Raw genomic sequence first — 14,610 nt, 5'->3', positions numbered from 1 at the left:
GTTCGGTCCGGTTCTAGGACCGTGAACACCCCTCATAATACTATTCTTGCAAATATTCTTGTTTTTATAAATGGTAATGCATTTTTATATACCTAACTTCAATTTTTTTTAAAAAAAATGTAAATATTCTTTTCCATGAAAATATTATGCTCACAACAAAATTTGAATTCAAGGTCTCAAGTTACTCATATATGACATATCAATCAATATTATGATGGTTGGTATTTTATTATTTTTATTTTTATTTTTTAAAGGTGAATTTCGCTGAAAACTTCGTGTCGCAATTCGATAGTGGGAGGTCTAGTTACGTTGTCTTAACCGGGTCCACACTAGAGAACTTCTCGAAGTAGAAATGTTTATTTCAAATACTTGATGGGGGAAAAACTCCTTACTAATCCGCCCAAATGCATGACGATTAATAGGGGTAAATCATGTCCCCTCATACTTACAAATAACTTAATCATTAGAAAAACTAAGGTATATTATAATGTAATATTTGTTAAACAAAATTTAATAACATAACAGTTTAATTATATGACACACTATGATACATTAAGATGCATGGAATATGTGGACCATAAGAGCATCAGGTATGGGAGGGTTTACCCCGACCCCGAACCCGAACGTGATGTGGCATGTAGGCAAAGAACCAGCCACCATTCCGCCCCTTTCGGCGCCGACCCTTGATTCGTGGTCCGACATCTGAAAGCCGATGCTCGGCGTTACTTTCTCTTTCTCCCTTTTTGTCTTTGTTTTTGGTTTACAATACTTTTACGTGTGTATATATAATATAATATTAATATATATACCTCTGTGTATATTAGAATGAAACTAACCAATGTGTATACATCCGCCGGTGGTCGTGATGATTAATTGTTTTCCGATGATGATGATGTTCGTGTATTGTTGTGTCCACCAAAAGAAAAAGATGAAAGAGGTGGGTTTTATTTGAAGCAAAATTGTTTAGGAGTTGCAAGTTATAATTTGAAGAAATTGTTTGACTAAAAAAATTGTGATGGTCGGCTGTTCTTTGGAGAAGATAAGGTAGTAGAACAAGTGGAGAAGACCAAGAATTTTTATTAATAACATTCAATATGTATATGTGCGTATAATAATAAAAAGATACAATAATAATACTATAATAATTAGCTGAATAAAAGAAGTTGTAAAAAGAAAAATCAGTCACTTAGTAGTAATTTAAGCAAAATAAATTCATATATAAGTGTGTTAGGCAATCATATTTACAAAAATATTAGCATTCGTTTTATATTTATTGTGAAAAAAAATTAATGCATATTTTAGTTTTATTACATGTAACTTTTATTATTGAGTAAAAGGTTTTTAATAAAAGTATATAATATAATTTATATAGATAAATAAAAATATATAAAAAGTGATGTTCTGCGTTCTGCGTGGTTCTGCATCCATTACAGCCCAAAATTGATGAAATAGTAAAAGCTGATGTGGAGCTGAGGTGACGTTCTGCATGATTCTGTATGGCTTAACCATACCTGATGCTCTAATATAGTAGCACTTTTATGGTTTTACGTTTTAACTTACGAAAGAAATACCCACGAATTGTTTCCAACTTAATTGATCAAGTTAAAAACGTCTTGATTCTTAAATTGAAATCAAGGGTCAAGATTTAAAAATAAACTTTAAATTTTAACCCCTTGTTTTTAATCCAATGACCAAGATTTGGCTATCAATCATGTTAGCCAAACTTATGGTTTAATCCACACCATAGATTCTTAAGAGAATAATAAGTTATCTTCGTTATGATTAGTGGCCATTCTTCCTTTTCTTTGTTTGTGGAGGCAAAACAAATATCAAAATGTATACATATAGTTAGATTGTTATATGGAAAATGATTAATAACCAGTTCTAAGTTGATTTTATTTTGAAACATTATCTTTCGAAAAAAAAAGTTGATTTTATTTTATCATCTAGGGACTCCACTTATAATGTTTAGGCCGGTGCTAATAACATTGAACTTCTTGGAACTTCTCAGGTGCTACCTAAGCGTCATATCACCCAAGACTCTATTTAAAAATCTCCCTCACTATAAGACAAACTTCTTGGAACTCATTTATTATTTTATAATTTCTTTTATAACTTAAACACAAATTTAGATATATACTTTTTGTCGACATCCATTTCCGTGGCCCCACATTCGAACCATGTTCTTGTGGGTGAAGTTTGCAAAGGACGCACGGCGGAGGACGTTTGGCGTCTGGCGTCCTACTTTTCAAAGACTCCCTATAAACACCTTTATTATCACCGGCCTTATGAGTTATGAGTGAGTCCTAATACCTATAGTTAAAAAGCATTCTTCCATATCAAAATTATCATCTACAGTATATCTCAATCCACTTTTACCACTATAGTCACGTACTGTTACACATGTATTTACCTTTTAATAGTCGAGACTTGAGAGTAAAATTGTTTACTAATAGCGTTCATTAATAATATGTCAAACTAGTTTCTTATATAAAGTTAAACGAAAAAAAAAAACCCACGTACCTAGGGCTGTATACGAACCGAACAAACACGAATGGGACCTTGTTCATGTTCGTTCGTTTAACTTAACGAACGGTTCACGAACAGATTAACGAACAAAATGACTTGTTCATTTTCGTTCGTTTGTGTTCATGAACAGACGTTCCTGAACACAAACGAACGAACACTAATGAACGAACACAAACGAACAAAATATTTATAAATTAAGTATTTTTATTTAAACTTTTTCTTAAATAGTTAGGTATTAATAATATATATATATATATCATATAAAGCAAATATTTATATTTGAAAATGAACATAACGAACAAATGTTCACGAGCATAAACAAACTATTGTTCACGAACGACGGTTCATGAACATAAACGAACGAACGCTCACAGACAGATTATTGAATGTTCACGAACGTAAATGAACGAACGAGAGCTTTGTTCATGTTCGTTTCATGAACGAACATGAACGAGAGCTTCGTTCATGTTCGTTTCATGAACGAACATGAACGAACTTCCCGCCGAACGGTTCATGAACCGTTCAATTCGTTTATAGCCCTACACGTACCCACCAATTCATACAAATTGTAAAATTAACATATGGGCTCCAATTCATATTCATACAAACACAAACACGTACAAATATCTAACAATATATAATAGAATCAAATAAAGGCTGCAGACCGAGGGAATTAAACATCAGTTTGGCTTTAGAAATTACTCAGCTTGAGCCTTGAAGTCTCAAAGTGAAAGCCTTAAGTGCCAAAAGGACAGATTTCAACCTCTCCTTAGAATCAGGATCAATAAGGTTACCTTGATCATCAAACTTAGGGGGCGATTCAAACGCGTTAAGAAAGAACTCAGGCTTATTAATAAAATGTAAATCTAAATAAACACCACTTTGTCGAAGAATGTATTGAGACCTTCCGCCACCAAAACCACCACCAGCACTAATAATAGCAGCAGCCTTATCAGCCCATACATTTGGTGGTCTTGATGCCCAATCTATTGCATTTTTCAAAGGTGCAGTCACTGAGTAATTATATTCTGGAGAAGCGAATAAGAAACAATCTGACTCTAGAATCTTGTTACGAAAAGCCTCGACTGCTGGTGGGTATTTACCGTCGATCTCAAGATCAGTGTTGAGCATTGGCAATGGTGAGATGTCGATATATTCGATGGACATTCCATCTGCTGAGGTTTTGGCTATGTCAATAGCGGAACGGATGAGGCCATGGTTGTAAGAAGCTTTACGAAGAGAACCGCAAATGGCACCGACTTTGATCATCGGTGATGCATTGGTTGCCAACGTTGACTCCATTTTTATTTTGATAGATTCTATATTTCAAAGGTGCAGTCACTGAGTAATCTTTTTGTTTTCTTTGTGGATATGATATGATAGATGCTTTTAAGGTTGAAACGAATGTGACATTGATTTCTCTTTATTAAAATTTGTTTTAGTTATAGGGATGGTGAAAATATCAATATCAATTTGGCCTAGCATCTCTTTTATAGAAGCACGTTTTTTTAAAATTTAACGCAAGATATTTGTGTGTGTCACATTACAAAATTTCTTTTTATCTCATTAATGTTCACTTCGAGCAATTCTGAACCCATTTTATAATCTAAATGTACGAACAAACAAAATCAGAAATACCCCCATTCATTATTGAAGTCGAAAACCAAACGGAGGACACCGCATATTCAAAGACGTCTAGCTACTAAGGCCTTTGCCAACGCTCTGTTCGTGGGATGTTCGTGCACCTCGTCGACGGTTCATCCATTGGCAGGGGCATGTTCGTGGCCACCGTCGATGGAGCCTTGTCGTTGGAAGGAAGACGGTCGACGGAGGGAGGAGTGTTTAAGGTGGGGTCGGATGGAGAATCAAACAAAAAAAACCTTTTTTTAAAAAATACTAGCAACGGCTAGTTTAATTTATTTTTTTTAAATTTATTTTCCCTATTTTACATCTTTATATAAACAACTCTTTCTTCATTATTTTCATTCCAAAAAACACACACAACACATACAAACATAAATCAATCATCCATTTCATACAACAAAAATGTCAAGTTCTGACGAAGATTCAACAACCTATATTCAAAGGTATTTTGTAGATCCACAAATGTTAAACACATTTTGTTAATCTTGTAGAAGAAGAAGAAAAATTGGAGGCCGAGAGTTCCAGAATACCAAGAGCACCAAGAAGATACATACCAAGAAACCACGTCGATACGGCAACCCATCTTTATAATCATTACTTCGCCCCGCAACCCGTCTTTCCTGCTGATTATTTTCGCAGATGTTTTCGAATACCCAAAGCAATGTTTATCCGTATAGTTAAGGACATACAAACCTTTAATGCCATACAACCATTACCACCTCACTTTCAATACTTTCATAATCCCCCTGTCGATGTTGCGGGTGTTCCCACTTTAAACATTTTTCAAAAATGTACCTCCACTGTACGCCAGCTGGCGTACGGTGCTTTTGCCGACCAACTAGATAAGTATTTGGAAATGGGTCGACAAAAGTCATATGATGCCATGAACAACTTTTGTAAGTGCATCATTCAATTGTATCACGATGAGTATATGAGAAAACCGACCCAAGAAGATGTTAATTGAGTGATTGCGAAGCATTTAGAGGTGCATGGTTTCCCGGGTATGCTCGGCAGCGTTGATCGTTGATTGTATGCACTGGCCATGGAGAAACTGTCCCACCGCATGGCAAGGCCAATACACTCGTGGCGACAAAGGACACCCCACAATCATGCTTGAAGCCGTTGCTTCATATGATTTGTGGATTTGGAATGCTTACTTTGGACCAGCTGGTTCGAACAACGACATAAACGTACTCAATGAATTGGACTTGTTCGACCAGCTCCTTGAAGATAGAGCTCCTGTGGTCAACTTTACCGCCAACGGCGAGCAGTTTACAAAGGGATATTATCTAGCCGACGGTATTTATCTTGAATGGTCTACACTCGTGAAGTCTTTCAAGTGTCCCATGGACCCTAAGACGACAAAGTTCAAGCGATATCAAGAAGCTGCAAAGAAAGACGTAGAACGTGCATTCGAGGTGCTTCAAGGTCGTTTCCATATCCTCACTCACGGAGCGCGTCCATTGAGCATCAACAAAATTAAGCGTATGATGTACAGTTGTGTGATTTTGCACAACATGGTTGTTGATTATAATGGTCGTGCAATTAGTCCATTTGATTTGGAGTTAATTCTGGAGGAGATGCCAGTTCGTACTTGGGACCAGCGAGTGGGAACACAGTTACGTATGATGGGGGAGTTACGTGATTGACAGACGCACCACCGTCTTCGAGCCGCTCTAGTCGAACACAGCTGGAACTTGCCTGCACAACAACGTCAACTTTGAAGTTTTTTTTAAAAAATAATAATAAGTTGTCTTTTATTTATTTATTTGTGTATTGTGTTGGTTTTCTTATTTTCTATATTTAATCTGTTTTATGTTTTTTATTAATTAATTTAATGTGTTTTTATTTAATGTAATGTAATTTTTTTAATAAATAAAATTAAGTTTGTGTTTTATATTTTGATATATTAAAGTAAAATAAAAGTTGATGAAGAGTTGAGGAAGGGGTGAGGAAGGGGTGGGGTTGGTAGTGATTGAGAAAGAGGTGTTTTAGGAGAGAGAAATGCTGATGTAGCAGTGAGGAAGAGCACGAAGGGGTTCATAGGTTGGCTGAGGCCTAAGCTACCTTGAGGTGGTTCTACTACTTCATCTCAACTGCTCAACATATTGATATTAATTAATGAGAAAAAGTATTCGCGTGTTGTGACGGTGAGATGGTAGGGGTGATAGGTCATAGATTATAATAAGTCATAGAGTGTGACAGCCAAATGTCTTAGCCGTACGGGCTCCTCCCTCGGTTTTAAAAATTTGTCAAAAGTATATCGAATGACCTCACTAATGAAAGAACATATAATTTTAAGAACACCTATATATTTTTTTTTATAATTTATCGATGTACGGTTTTTAAGATATATTTTTTTTTTGAATAAATTAGAGGATTAAAATAATTTATGAAGGAGAGAGGAAAAAAAATGAATGATGAGATTTGAGAAGAGAAATGAAAATGAGTGTTTAAAAAGTTTTTGCCAAAACATATGCCTAATTTAATCAGGTTAGATCTCATAATTCCTCTATCAAATCTTCAGCAGGTGATTTCAATGCATACATAACATTTCACATTGTTAGTTAAACACAACATATAGATTTATTAGCCAAGAAAATGTCTGTTAATATACAATGCGACTAAAAATAGTTGCAGACCTTAGAATAGCCACCTATCTAAGTTATGAAGAATGTAAAGAGAATAACTGGTTTTCCTTTCTGATTTTTCACGAAGACAACAAGTATGGAAACTCATAGACATATGGCTCAATTTGTATCATCTTAGCAGCAATTGACTTTGTTTCCCGATTTAGGCATTCCATTTCAATATTACTAATCGTATAACTACTGCTTGCTTTCTTGCTTGTGTCCTTAAAAAAGCTGGTGAAAGACCAGCTCCCTCTACAAACAACAAATCTCATACTACTGGGTTTAAATAGCTCATGAGCAGCTTCACTCGCTTACTTTTATTCATCTATTTAGCAGTCAAAATGGTTTAAGACTTTGAGTATAAAAAATTAATAAATTATTGATACCCATTGTGTACAAAGCAGTTTATTGCATAAAAAGTGAAGTTAAAACAACAAACAGAACACACCCAATTCATGCACATACAAATCATAATATCAATCTATGGGTTTCAGTTCACAATAACGACAACGACAACAACAACAACAATACTCAATCCTATGGAAGACCGGATACAAAGAGATATAACAAATAATAGAATCTAAATCAAAGGAGGAGGGCTAATTAGAGATATACTTGCTTAACCTGAGCCTTGAAGTCTCAAAGTGAAAGCCTTGAGTGCCAAAAGCACAGATTTCAACCTCTCCTTAGCATCAGCATCAATTAGATTACCTTGATCATCAAACTTCGGTGGCGCCTCAAAGGCTTTCAGAAAAAACTCAGGCTTGTTAACAAAATGCAAATCTAAATAAACACCGCTTTGTCGAAGAATATATTGAGACCTTCCTCCACCAAAATTACCACCAGCGCTGACAATAGCAGCCGCCTTATCAGCCCATACATTTGGCGGCCTTGACGCCCAATCTATCGCGTTTTTCAAAGGTGCAGTCACTGAGTAATTGTATTCTGGAGAAGCGAATAAGAAACAATCTGAGTTGAGGATCTTGTCACGGAAAGCTTGGACTGCTGGCGGGTATTTGCCGTCGATCTCAAGATCGGTGTTGAGCATTGGCAACGGTGAGATGTCGATGTATTCGATGGACATGCCTTGGACTGCTGATGATTGTTTTGTTAAGTCGATGGCGGATCGGATGAGGCCATGGTTGTATGAAGCTTTTCGAAGAGAACCGCAGATGGCTCCGACTTTGATCATCGGTGATGCTGCCGACATTGACCCCATTCAATCTACTTTGCTCATCGATTTATGTTTTTATGTAGGGAAACGATATCATAGCAAACTGTACATATATCATAGCAAACTGTACAAGTAAGTAATACATAACAATAGTAGATTAATCAAAGTAAGTAATACATAACAATAGTAGATTAATCAAATTAGGTGACTTCTTTTACTTTTCTTTTTATCTTTATTTCTTCTTGCTAGCAGGTCACCTGCTACCCGCATAATGCGACGGTAATTGTGACGGCGACGGTACGGTGGTTGGGACGTCTGTTGGTGGTAGTGATGAGGTACTTGATGTAAAAATAATTGATTTAAAAAATTAATGTAAATATTTTAAAAATAAAATGGTTGATAGTGTTATATATGAGTAGCAATTAAGGGTATTTTAATCATTTACCCATGTAACTTTTAACATTGAAACAATTTTCTTTTATTAGATATTATAGAAATAGATAACTTTGCTTAATTAATAATAATTAAACAATTAAGCAATATTATTTATTGGTTTTGGAGGACTTTAAACCTTATAGTGTTCGGTCCAAATATAAGGGTACAGGGAGTAGGACGCGGTGCAAGGCCATTATCAATTTCAGCTGTCGGTATCACTGCCGCATCAGTAATACTGTTGTAACAAAACTGTTGAATTTTGGAGAGAATAGAAAGTTTTGCTATGGAAGATTTTTTTTTTTGGTAAATGTGATGTGACAAATTACGGAAGATCACCAATTCAATGACCACTCCTTCCAGCCTTAGAGTGAGCAAAATTTTTTCTGATCTCAGCTGTTTTTGCTAACAAAATCGGATTTCCTTAAAAACAACCAATACCATAAAACCCCATATTATAATTAAAAAACAATATTTTAAAGATCAGGTTTTTTCAACCAGTCAAGTCTAACAAACCTACAAGGAAGTTTTCAAACCTGAAATAAAATGAAAAAACAATGTATATACTAACAATCGACTTTTTGATCCAATAAAAAACAATGTTGAATAATTATAATTCAATAAGATTACAAATCCTTAACTTCAACACATCATTTAAAATGTGAAAATTATTTAAACTTTTTTTTTTAAAAAACAACATTTAACTTTGTAAAGTGTCATATTTTGAATATTCAAAGTCAATCTTTGTAAATTTTGACCTTAAATATTTTGATTTGTGTTATAAATATTTGATGGAGATTATACCAATAAAATATACATTTAAAACTCAATTAATTGATATAACTTTCATTAAATATTATATAACACAAATTAAAATATTTAAGGTCAAAGTTTATAAATGAAGACTTTGAAAATTCAAAACATGACACATTTAGTGGGATGGGGAGTACTTTTTATTGATCGACATACGGTATTACTCCGTACTTTATTAGCTAACATATGTTTGATAACATACAATGTGACTGAAAATAATATGTGCACAAACTTACAATGGCTAGTTATCTAAGTTAACAAGAAATGAAAAATGTAAAGACTAAAAAATAATGCATCACTGTTCTCCTATTGTGATCTTCGACTGACTTAACATGAAGTTAAGCCTTTTTAATTCTCGTTGAGGATTATCTTTGCTTTCCTATCTCTTCATGAAGGCAACAAGTAACGAAATTCATAGACATACGGTTGCATTTCTATCATTTTAGCCGGAGTTGATTTCGTTTCACCATTTAGGCATTCCCTTATGACCTTTTTGAGAGAGCCCGAATTTGGCAACTGGCTATAAATCCACTCCAGAAGCGACTCCATGTCATCCGCAAAATCCTTTATGTGCCATTTCAGAAGCTTCGGTACCATAATTTTTTTCTTGCTAACAACCCCCACTGAAGCTTCGAGATACTCTAATCTTGCTCTTGCTAATTCATTCACTATGTCCTCTGCTGTATAAACCCTTAGCTGCAATTACCAATAAGATTTAAATTCACCAAAGTATAATTAAGACGCACCAATTACATAATACGTGAGTACTTGTTTCCTTACTGCCGGTGAAGACCAGGTCCCTCTACAAAGAGCGAATGTAACATTGGGTTCTGGAAACCCGAGTCCATATGTGTGTCGTAGTAGGTTTTCCCTCTCATCTGCTGGACCCTTTTAGAAATATATTATCACAATGTCAAACTTTTGCTGCTAGAAAATTGTCCATGTAGTGTTTTTTGGGTGTCAACTTACTTGATTGGAGCTGGATGGATGTCTAAGAATGAAATACTCAATGCCTAGTGCATTTACCACAATACCGCCCACGTTGATTACTGCCTGGATCATACAGGTGAGACATTAAATTAGATTATGATCTTTGTAGTAAGGAAAAATGAACTATTTACCTTGTTCATGAGAACCAGAAGTTTCTCCTGCGTTGAAGGCAATCCGTGTTGTAGAAACGCCTGTGAAAAAATATTCATTAAGGATGTTCTGCATGAGATATGCTGGAATATTTCATCCATTTCAATTGATTTAAGATGTCTTACAGTACATGCATTATGCAGGCATTGTATATATTGATCCAAAATGCTAACTTCTGTTTATATGTCAACAAGACCAAGTTCACAGTGCAGAGTTTCTGCATCAAAACACTGATAAAAGAAAATAACATGTAAGGTATGCTACTCATAAAATGTGATGCATATAGATACTCTTAAATAAATACCTGAGTTTTCCAACTTCTGAAGAACAGTTAGATATGCGAGTATGGTCTAATGTATTTCGTGTGATTTGGGTGAACGTCTTGTATGGGCCAATGTCTCTGATTCCGCCATCAACGTCAAGTAATATAGCATATGGGTCAAGATCTGAACCGTTATCATTGAAGAAAAATGTTGGGGCGGTACAATTGAAGGCTGTTCTAGAAATGAAGTTTTTTGAGCTCATGCACGAGAGTTGTTTAGGTAACATTTCTTCACCATCTAACAAAGGTTGATTCAGTTCAAGAAATATTCCTATTAAACACTTAATAAGATCTTCTGACAGCTTGTTTGGATTTTTTTTATCCAAAACTGAAAGTTGAAGTTTATTATACATGAAGTCAGTGGATGAGCTAACTGATGATCGTCGTTTCCCAGGATCAGAATTTTGTATCTCATAATCCATGAACTTTGATCGAATTTGTTGTCTTCTAACTGACTGCTTTCGTGGTCTGTGGTGACGTTGTGGATGAGGGTTATTTAGGTGCTGCAACTCCCATTCGCGAGTGTGTTTTTTCTCCAAGTACATGCTGAGGCTTAGTTTGTCGACTTTTTTCTCCAGCCATGCTATTTCTTCTTCAACTGTAGCCAGTTCTGTGAGTAGTTCTTTTATCTGTCATAGTGCCATCAAACAATGCCCTATCATCTTATGCAGGACACAAAATCGAATTGCAGTGTCATGTACGTATTGATTGTGTTATTTACTACCGTACAATACTTTAGAGAGCAACACAGGTATATATGTTAATCCAACGTACACTCACACAACCCAGAGTAATCACCAAAGGTCAAGTAAATGGTTCAAACATGTTTGGGTTAGATTTGGTAGTTTCTAAGCATATATTGGGCTAGCTGGGTTGATCGACTATCTCTTTCTTGTCTCTTTTCTAAATTTTTGTTTGTAACATAAGTATTAAACACCGTAGAAGGTTGTAACATACTCCTTTCGTCCCAATTTAAATGTTCAATTTTGACTTGTTGAGTCTTAATTTCTTCTCTAATTTTGACCATAAATATTTTAATAAGACATTTAAATTGGGACAGAGGGAGTAACTTAAGCAATGTTAATCCCATTGACCATTATCTTTGTAGGCAACTGTTTTTGTTTTCTTGGTGATTTTAGTTCTTATTTTTTAAGGCAAAATATATAGTATATCTAAAGTACACTTTATATATATATAAAAACGCTTTATAAACAAAATTAACACATTTTTGTATAAATTAGTTGAAAGTAGTACTCATTCATATGCGTTAAGAAACAAAAAAATAAACTAAAACTAATAATAATAATAATAATAATAATAATAATAATAATAATAATAATAATAATAGCATTTCCCTATCATAGTATAAGTAATATAATGAATGCAATGATTATATTATTTACCTTAAAGGGAAGTTGAGTTTGAGAAGAGAAACAGGGACAACAAGGGTGAATGGGACCATCCAATGCATACTTCAAGATTTTGCTCAGTTTCAACTCTTCTTCTAATTCTGCTTCAAGTTGATCAACCTTTTCACCATGTGCACAACCCATTTATCAGACTCAAACAACCTTACAGTTTAGACCTCATGTATGCAACTAAGCAACTTATAAACAATCTAAATCTAATTCCACACTCTGTTGTCGGGATTGGATATTGTTGTATTATGTATGCAACTCTTTCAAACGAATTAAAAAGAGTCAATCAAAATTTATGTCAATAATTAATGCACGAAATCTGAACTCATTAGGCTGAGACTTAAGTTTGTTAACAAGAGAGAAATTAGAAAAACACCAACATTAAATGTATAAAATAATAGCATTGGGTTCATTTAACTTTAAGGATTATCATATCAAGATATTATTATTACATACTAGCTTAGACATATAGATAAAAGTAGCAAGAAAGGTAAAAGACACCTCTTGTTGAAGATCCATTGTTTTTTGCTTCTCTTGAGTCTCTTGCATGATGAGCTCTTCAAATTTCATTTTTTGTTTTTGATGAAGATACCAAAGAAAGGAGGAGAGATATGATAGGTAAGGTGAGAATTTGGAGAGGACTATATATAGGGATCTATAATATATTGCTTAGGTGCATGTTGCCTTCTCCTCAAAATTAGAGTTCATCATTTACTCTCTTTGTTCTAGTAAAATAGAAAACTTCCAAGTTAACAGTTTTGTTACATCAATCACGTATGTATTTTTTTTAACCAACACACTTATTGTTTATATTTTTATCACCCTTTTTATTACTTCTTGATCATCATTTTATACTTTATTAATTAATTCTCATTACTTCCTCAAACATTTTATATCTTTATTGTTATCCAACTATTTAATTATTAAATAAATTAATACCAACAGTGCATCTTCAAGGGGACCCACCATGCTCGTCTCTCACACGTCACTTAACCAACGCACCAAGTTGACGAGACATTATAAACGGCGTCACTTTCGTGACACAACCAGCAAGACCGTTGGGATGAGCCTAAGCTAACTAGTGGTAAAAGGTCTTCAAGTCTCATAAAATATCCGGGTTCGACCCTTATCATCAAGGAAAACATTGTTGAAATAGTTATAGAAAAAATATAGGAAACGGCTAGGGGAATATAGATTAATGCAGGTATATTAAAGCCAAAAACTCGGATAGCCTGAACAAGTATATATATAGAGAGAGAGAAAAAAGTGAGTATGGAGCTGTTATGCACTTAATTTGGGTGAAAAACCCTTCACATACCAATATTTTAATATTTTGAATAAATGTTTGGTCTCCCATGATTTTTATGGTTAAAAAAAAATATGTGAGGGGTTTTTCATCCAACTTAGGTGCCTAACAGCCTCATATTCTCTTCCCCCATATATATATATATATATATATATAAAGGACAATCAAAATTTTAGCTTGTTCGTGTTTCAGATTCTCGAGTTTTTTTGGTCATTATTCAGCCTGTGAAATTAATTCGTGTCGAATAATATTTATACCATTATTAAAAGTTCTATAAGATGTTCGTACATCAACAAAACACATTCTAAAAGAGCCTTTAATATATGTATTAAATTGTGTCACACATATAACAAAAGCTTCAATATATAGGTATATATAGCCTTGATAGGAAAATTACTTGATTGACATCTAATCTACACACATATAATCTTCAATAAATTAACATACAGTTGATGGCAACTAGAAATCTAGAATAAATATGAGGCAGTGTAGTAATAATAAAAGGTGAAGGTAAGATGGAAAGAGGATTAGCGGTGGTGGTGGCTACGTGAAACCCATGAAAAGTATAAAATATTTCTTATTAACTAAAACTCAAACTCACCCACTTTTATTATTATGTGATGTGATTGTGAGCAACTCACAACTTTTTGGCACGGGTCAATACATGCATGTTCCATCTCGATCACATGCCTTTTCGCCCGTGATTGTTACTTGCTAAATCATATTTTGTTTGAATTAGTATATTGTTGCTATATTAAGTAATTTTCGAACCTTTTCATTTGACTTTGAATACAATATTTATGATTCATATTAACTTCCATTCGAATATTCGGTCTGTATATTTCTTACATGTACTCGTATTATAAGAAGATCGAAGGTATCATTGTTTATCTAATACCCAGTTTAATTATTGCGTGCAAATGATAGTAGGGATATACGTACGTATTCATGACCGTTTTCTAATTGTTTATCAAGGAAGGTTGGAATTCGAAACCTTTAACGAGGATATTCTAATACTCAATCACTACCGCCATAGTTTATTAAACGATGATCAGAAAATGACTAATTAAGCTAATCCAGCGAGGATATATATACAATCCTAATCCAAGGCTTTTCTAACATCAAAATATTTTTGAAACCATTACAAATTTACAACTAAAACGTTCATTACACTCTTTTTTTTTTTAATGTTAAACAAT

At 34.1% G+C, this 14,610-nt stretch overlaps 4 protein-coding genes across 4 annotated transcripts; 1 reads left to right on the top strand and 3 right to left on the bottom strand.

Moving 5' to 3' along the window:
* Positions 1-3,098: 3,098 nt before the first annotated feature.
* LOC122605279 (NAD(P)H:quinone oxidoreductase-like) lies at positions 3,099-3,969 on the bottom strand. The gene has a single exon (XM_043778188.1). The coding sequence runs from the start codon at positions 3,829-3,831 to the stop codon at positions 3,232-3,234; it is 600 nt and encodes a 199-aa protein (XP_043634123.1). The 5' UTR covers positions 3,832-3,969; the 3' UTR covers positions 3,099-3,231.
* A 1,193-nt stretch (positions 3,970-5,162) lies between these two features.
* LOC122604891 lies at positions 5,163-5,822 on the top strand. Its single transcript, XM_043777752.1, has one exon. The coding sequence runs from the start codon at positions 5,163-5,165 to the stop codon at positions 5,820-5,822; it is 660 nt and encodes a 219-aa protein (XP_043633687.1).
* Positions 5,823-7,198: 1,376 nt separating this feature from the next.
* On the bottom strand, positions 7,199-8,103 carry LOC122605288 (NADPH:quinone oxidoreductase-like). Its single transcript, XM_043778197.1, has one exon. It carries the CDS (start codon positions 8,023-8,025, stop codon positions 7,426-7,428), a length of 600 nt encoding a protein of 199 aa, XP_043634132.1. The 5' UTR covers positions 8,026-8,103; the 3' UTR covers positions 7,199-7,425.
* Positions 8,104-9,349: 1,246 nt separating this feature from the next.
* LOC122605264 lies at positions 9,350-12,703 on the bottom strand. Its single transcript, XM_043778172.1, has 8 exons — positions 12,607-12,703; positions 12,091-12,216; positions 10,670-11,316; positions 10,496-10,595; positions 10,347-10,406; positions 10,195-10,278; positions 10,006-10,113; positions 9,350-9,921 (listed from the first exon to the last, which is right to left on the bottom strand). The coding sequence occupies exons 1-8, from the start codon at positions 12,673-12,675 to the stop codon at positions 9,613-9,615; spliced, it is 1,503 nt and encodes a 500-aa protein (XP_043634107.1). The 5' UTR covers positions 12,676-12,703; the 3' UTR covers positions 9,350-9,612.
* Between the last annotated feature and the right edge of the window lie 1,907 nt (positions 12,704-14,610).

Source organism: Erigeron canadensis, chromosome 6, assembly GCF_010389155.1.
Source record: "Erigeron canadensis isolate Cc75 chromosome 6, C_canadensis_v1, whole genome shotgun sequence".
Classification (NCBI taxonomy): Eukaryota; Viridiplantae; Streptophyta; class Magnoliopsida; order Asterales; family Asteraceae; genus Erigeron; species Erigeron canadensis.
This window is presented reverse-complemented; position numbering and strand designations above follow the sequence as displayed.

Coding starts and splice junctions, on each gene's coding strand:
- LOC122605279 (XM_043778188.1), bottom strand. CDS start 3,831: ATGGAGTCAACGTTGGCAACCAATGCATCACCGATGATCAAAGTCGGT.
- LOC122604891 (XM_043777752.1), top strand. CDS start 5,163: ATGGTTTCCCGGGTATGCTCGGCAGCGTTGATCGTTGATTGTATGCAC.
- LOC122605288 (XM_043778197.1), bottom strand. CDS start 8,025: ATGGGGTCAATGTCGGCAGCATCACCGATGATCAAAGTCGGAGCCATC.
- LOC122605264 (XM_043778172.1), bottom strand. CDS start 12,675: ATGAAATTTGAAGAGCTCATCATGCAAGAGACTCAAGAGAAGCAAAAA. Junction 12,217..12,606: donor CAATGGATCTTCAACAAGAG/GTGTCTTTTACC, acceptor CATGGTGAAAAG/GTTGATCAACTTGAAGCAGA. Junction 9,922..10,005: donor GGACCTGGTCTTCACCGGCA/GTAAGGAAACAA, acceptor TGGTAATTGCAG/CTAAGGGTTTATACAGCAGA.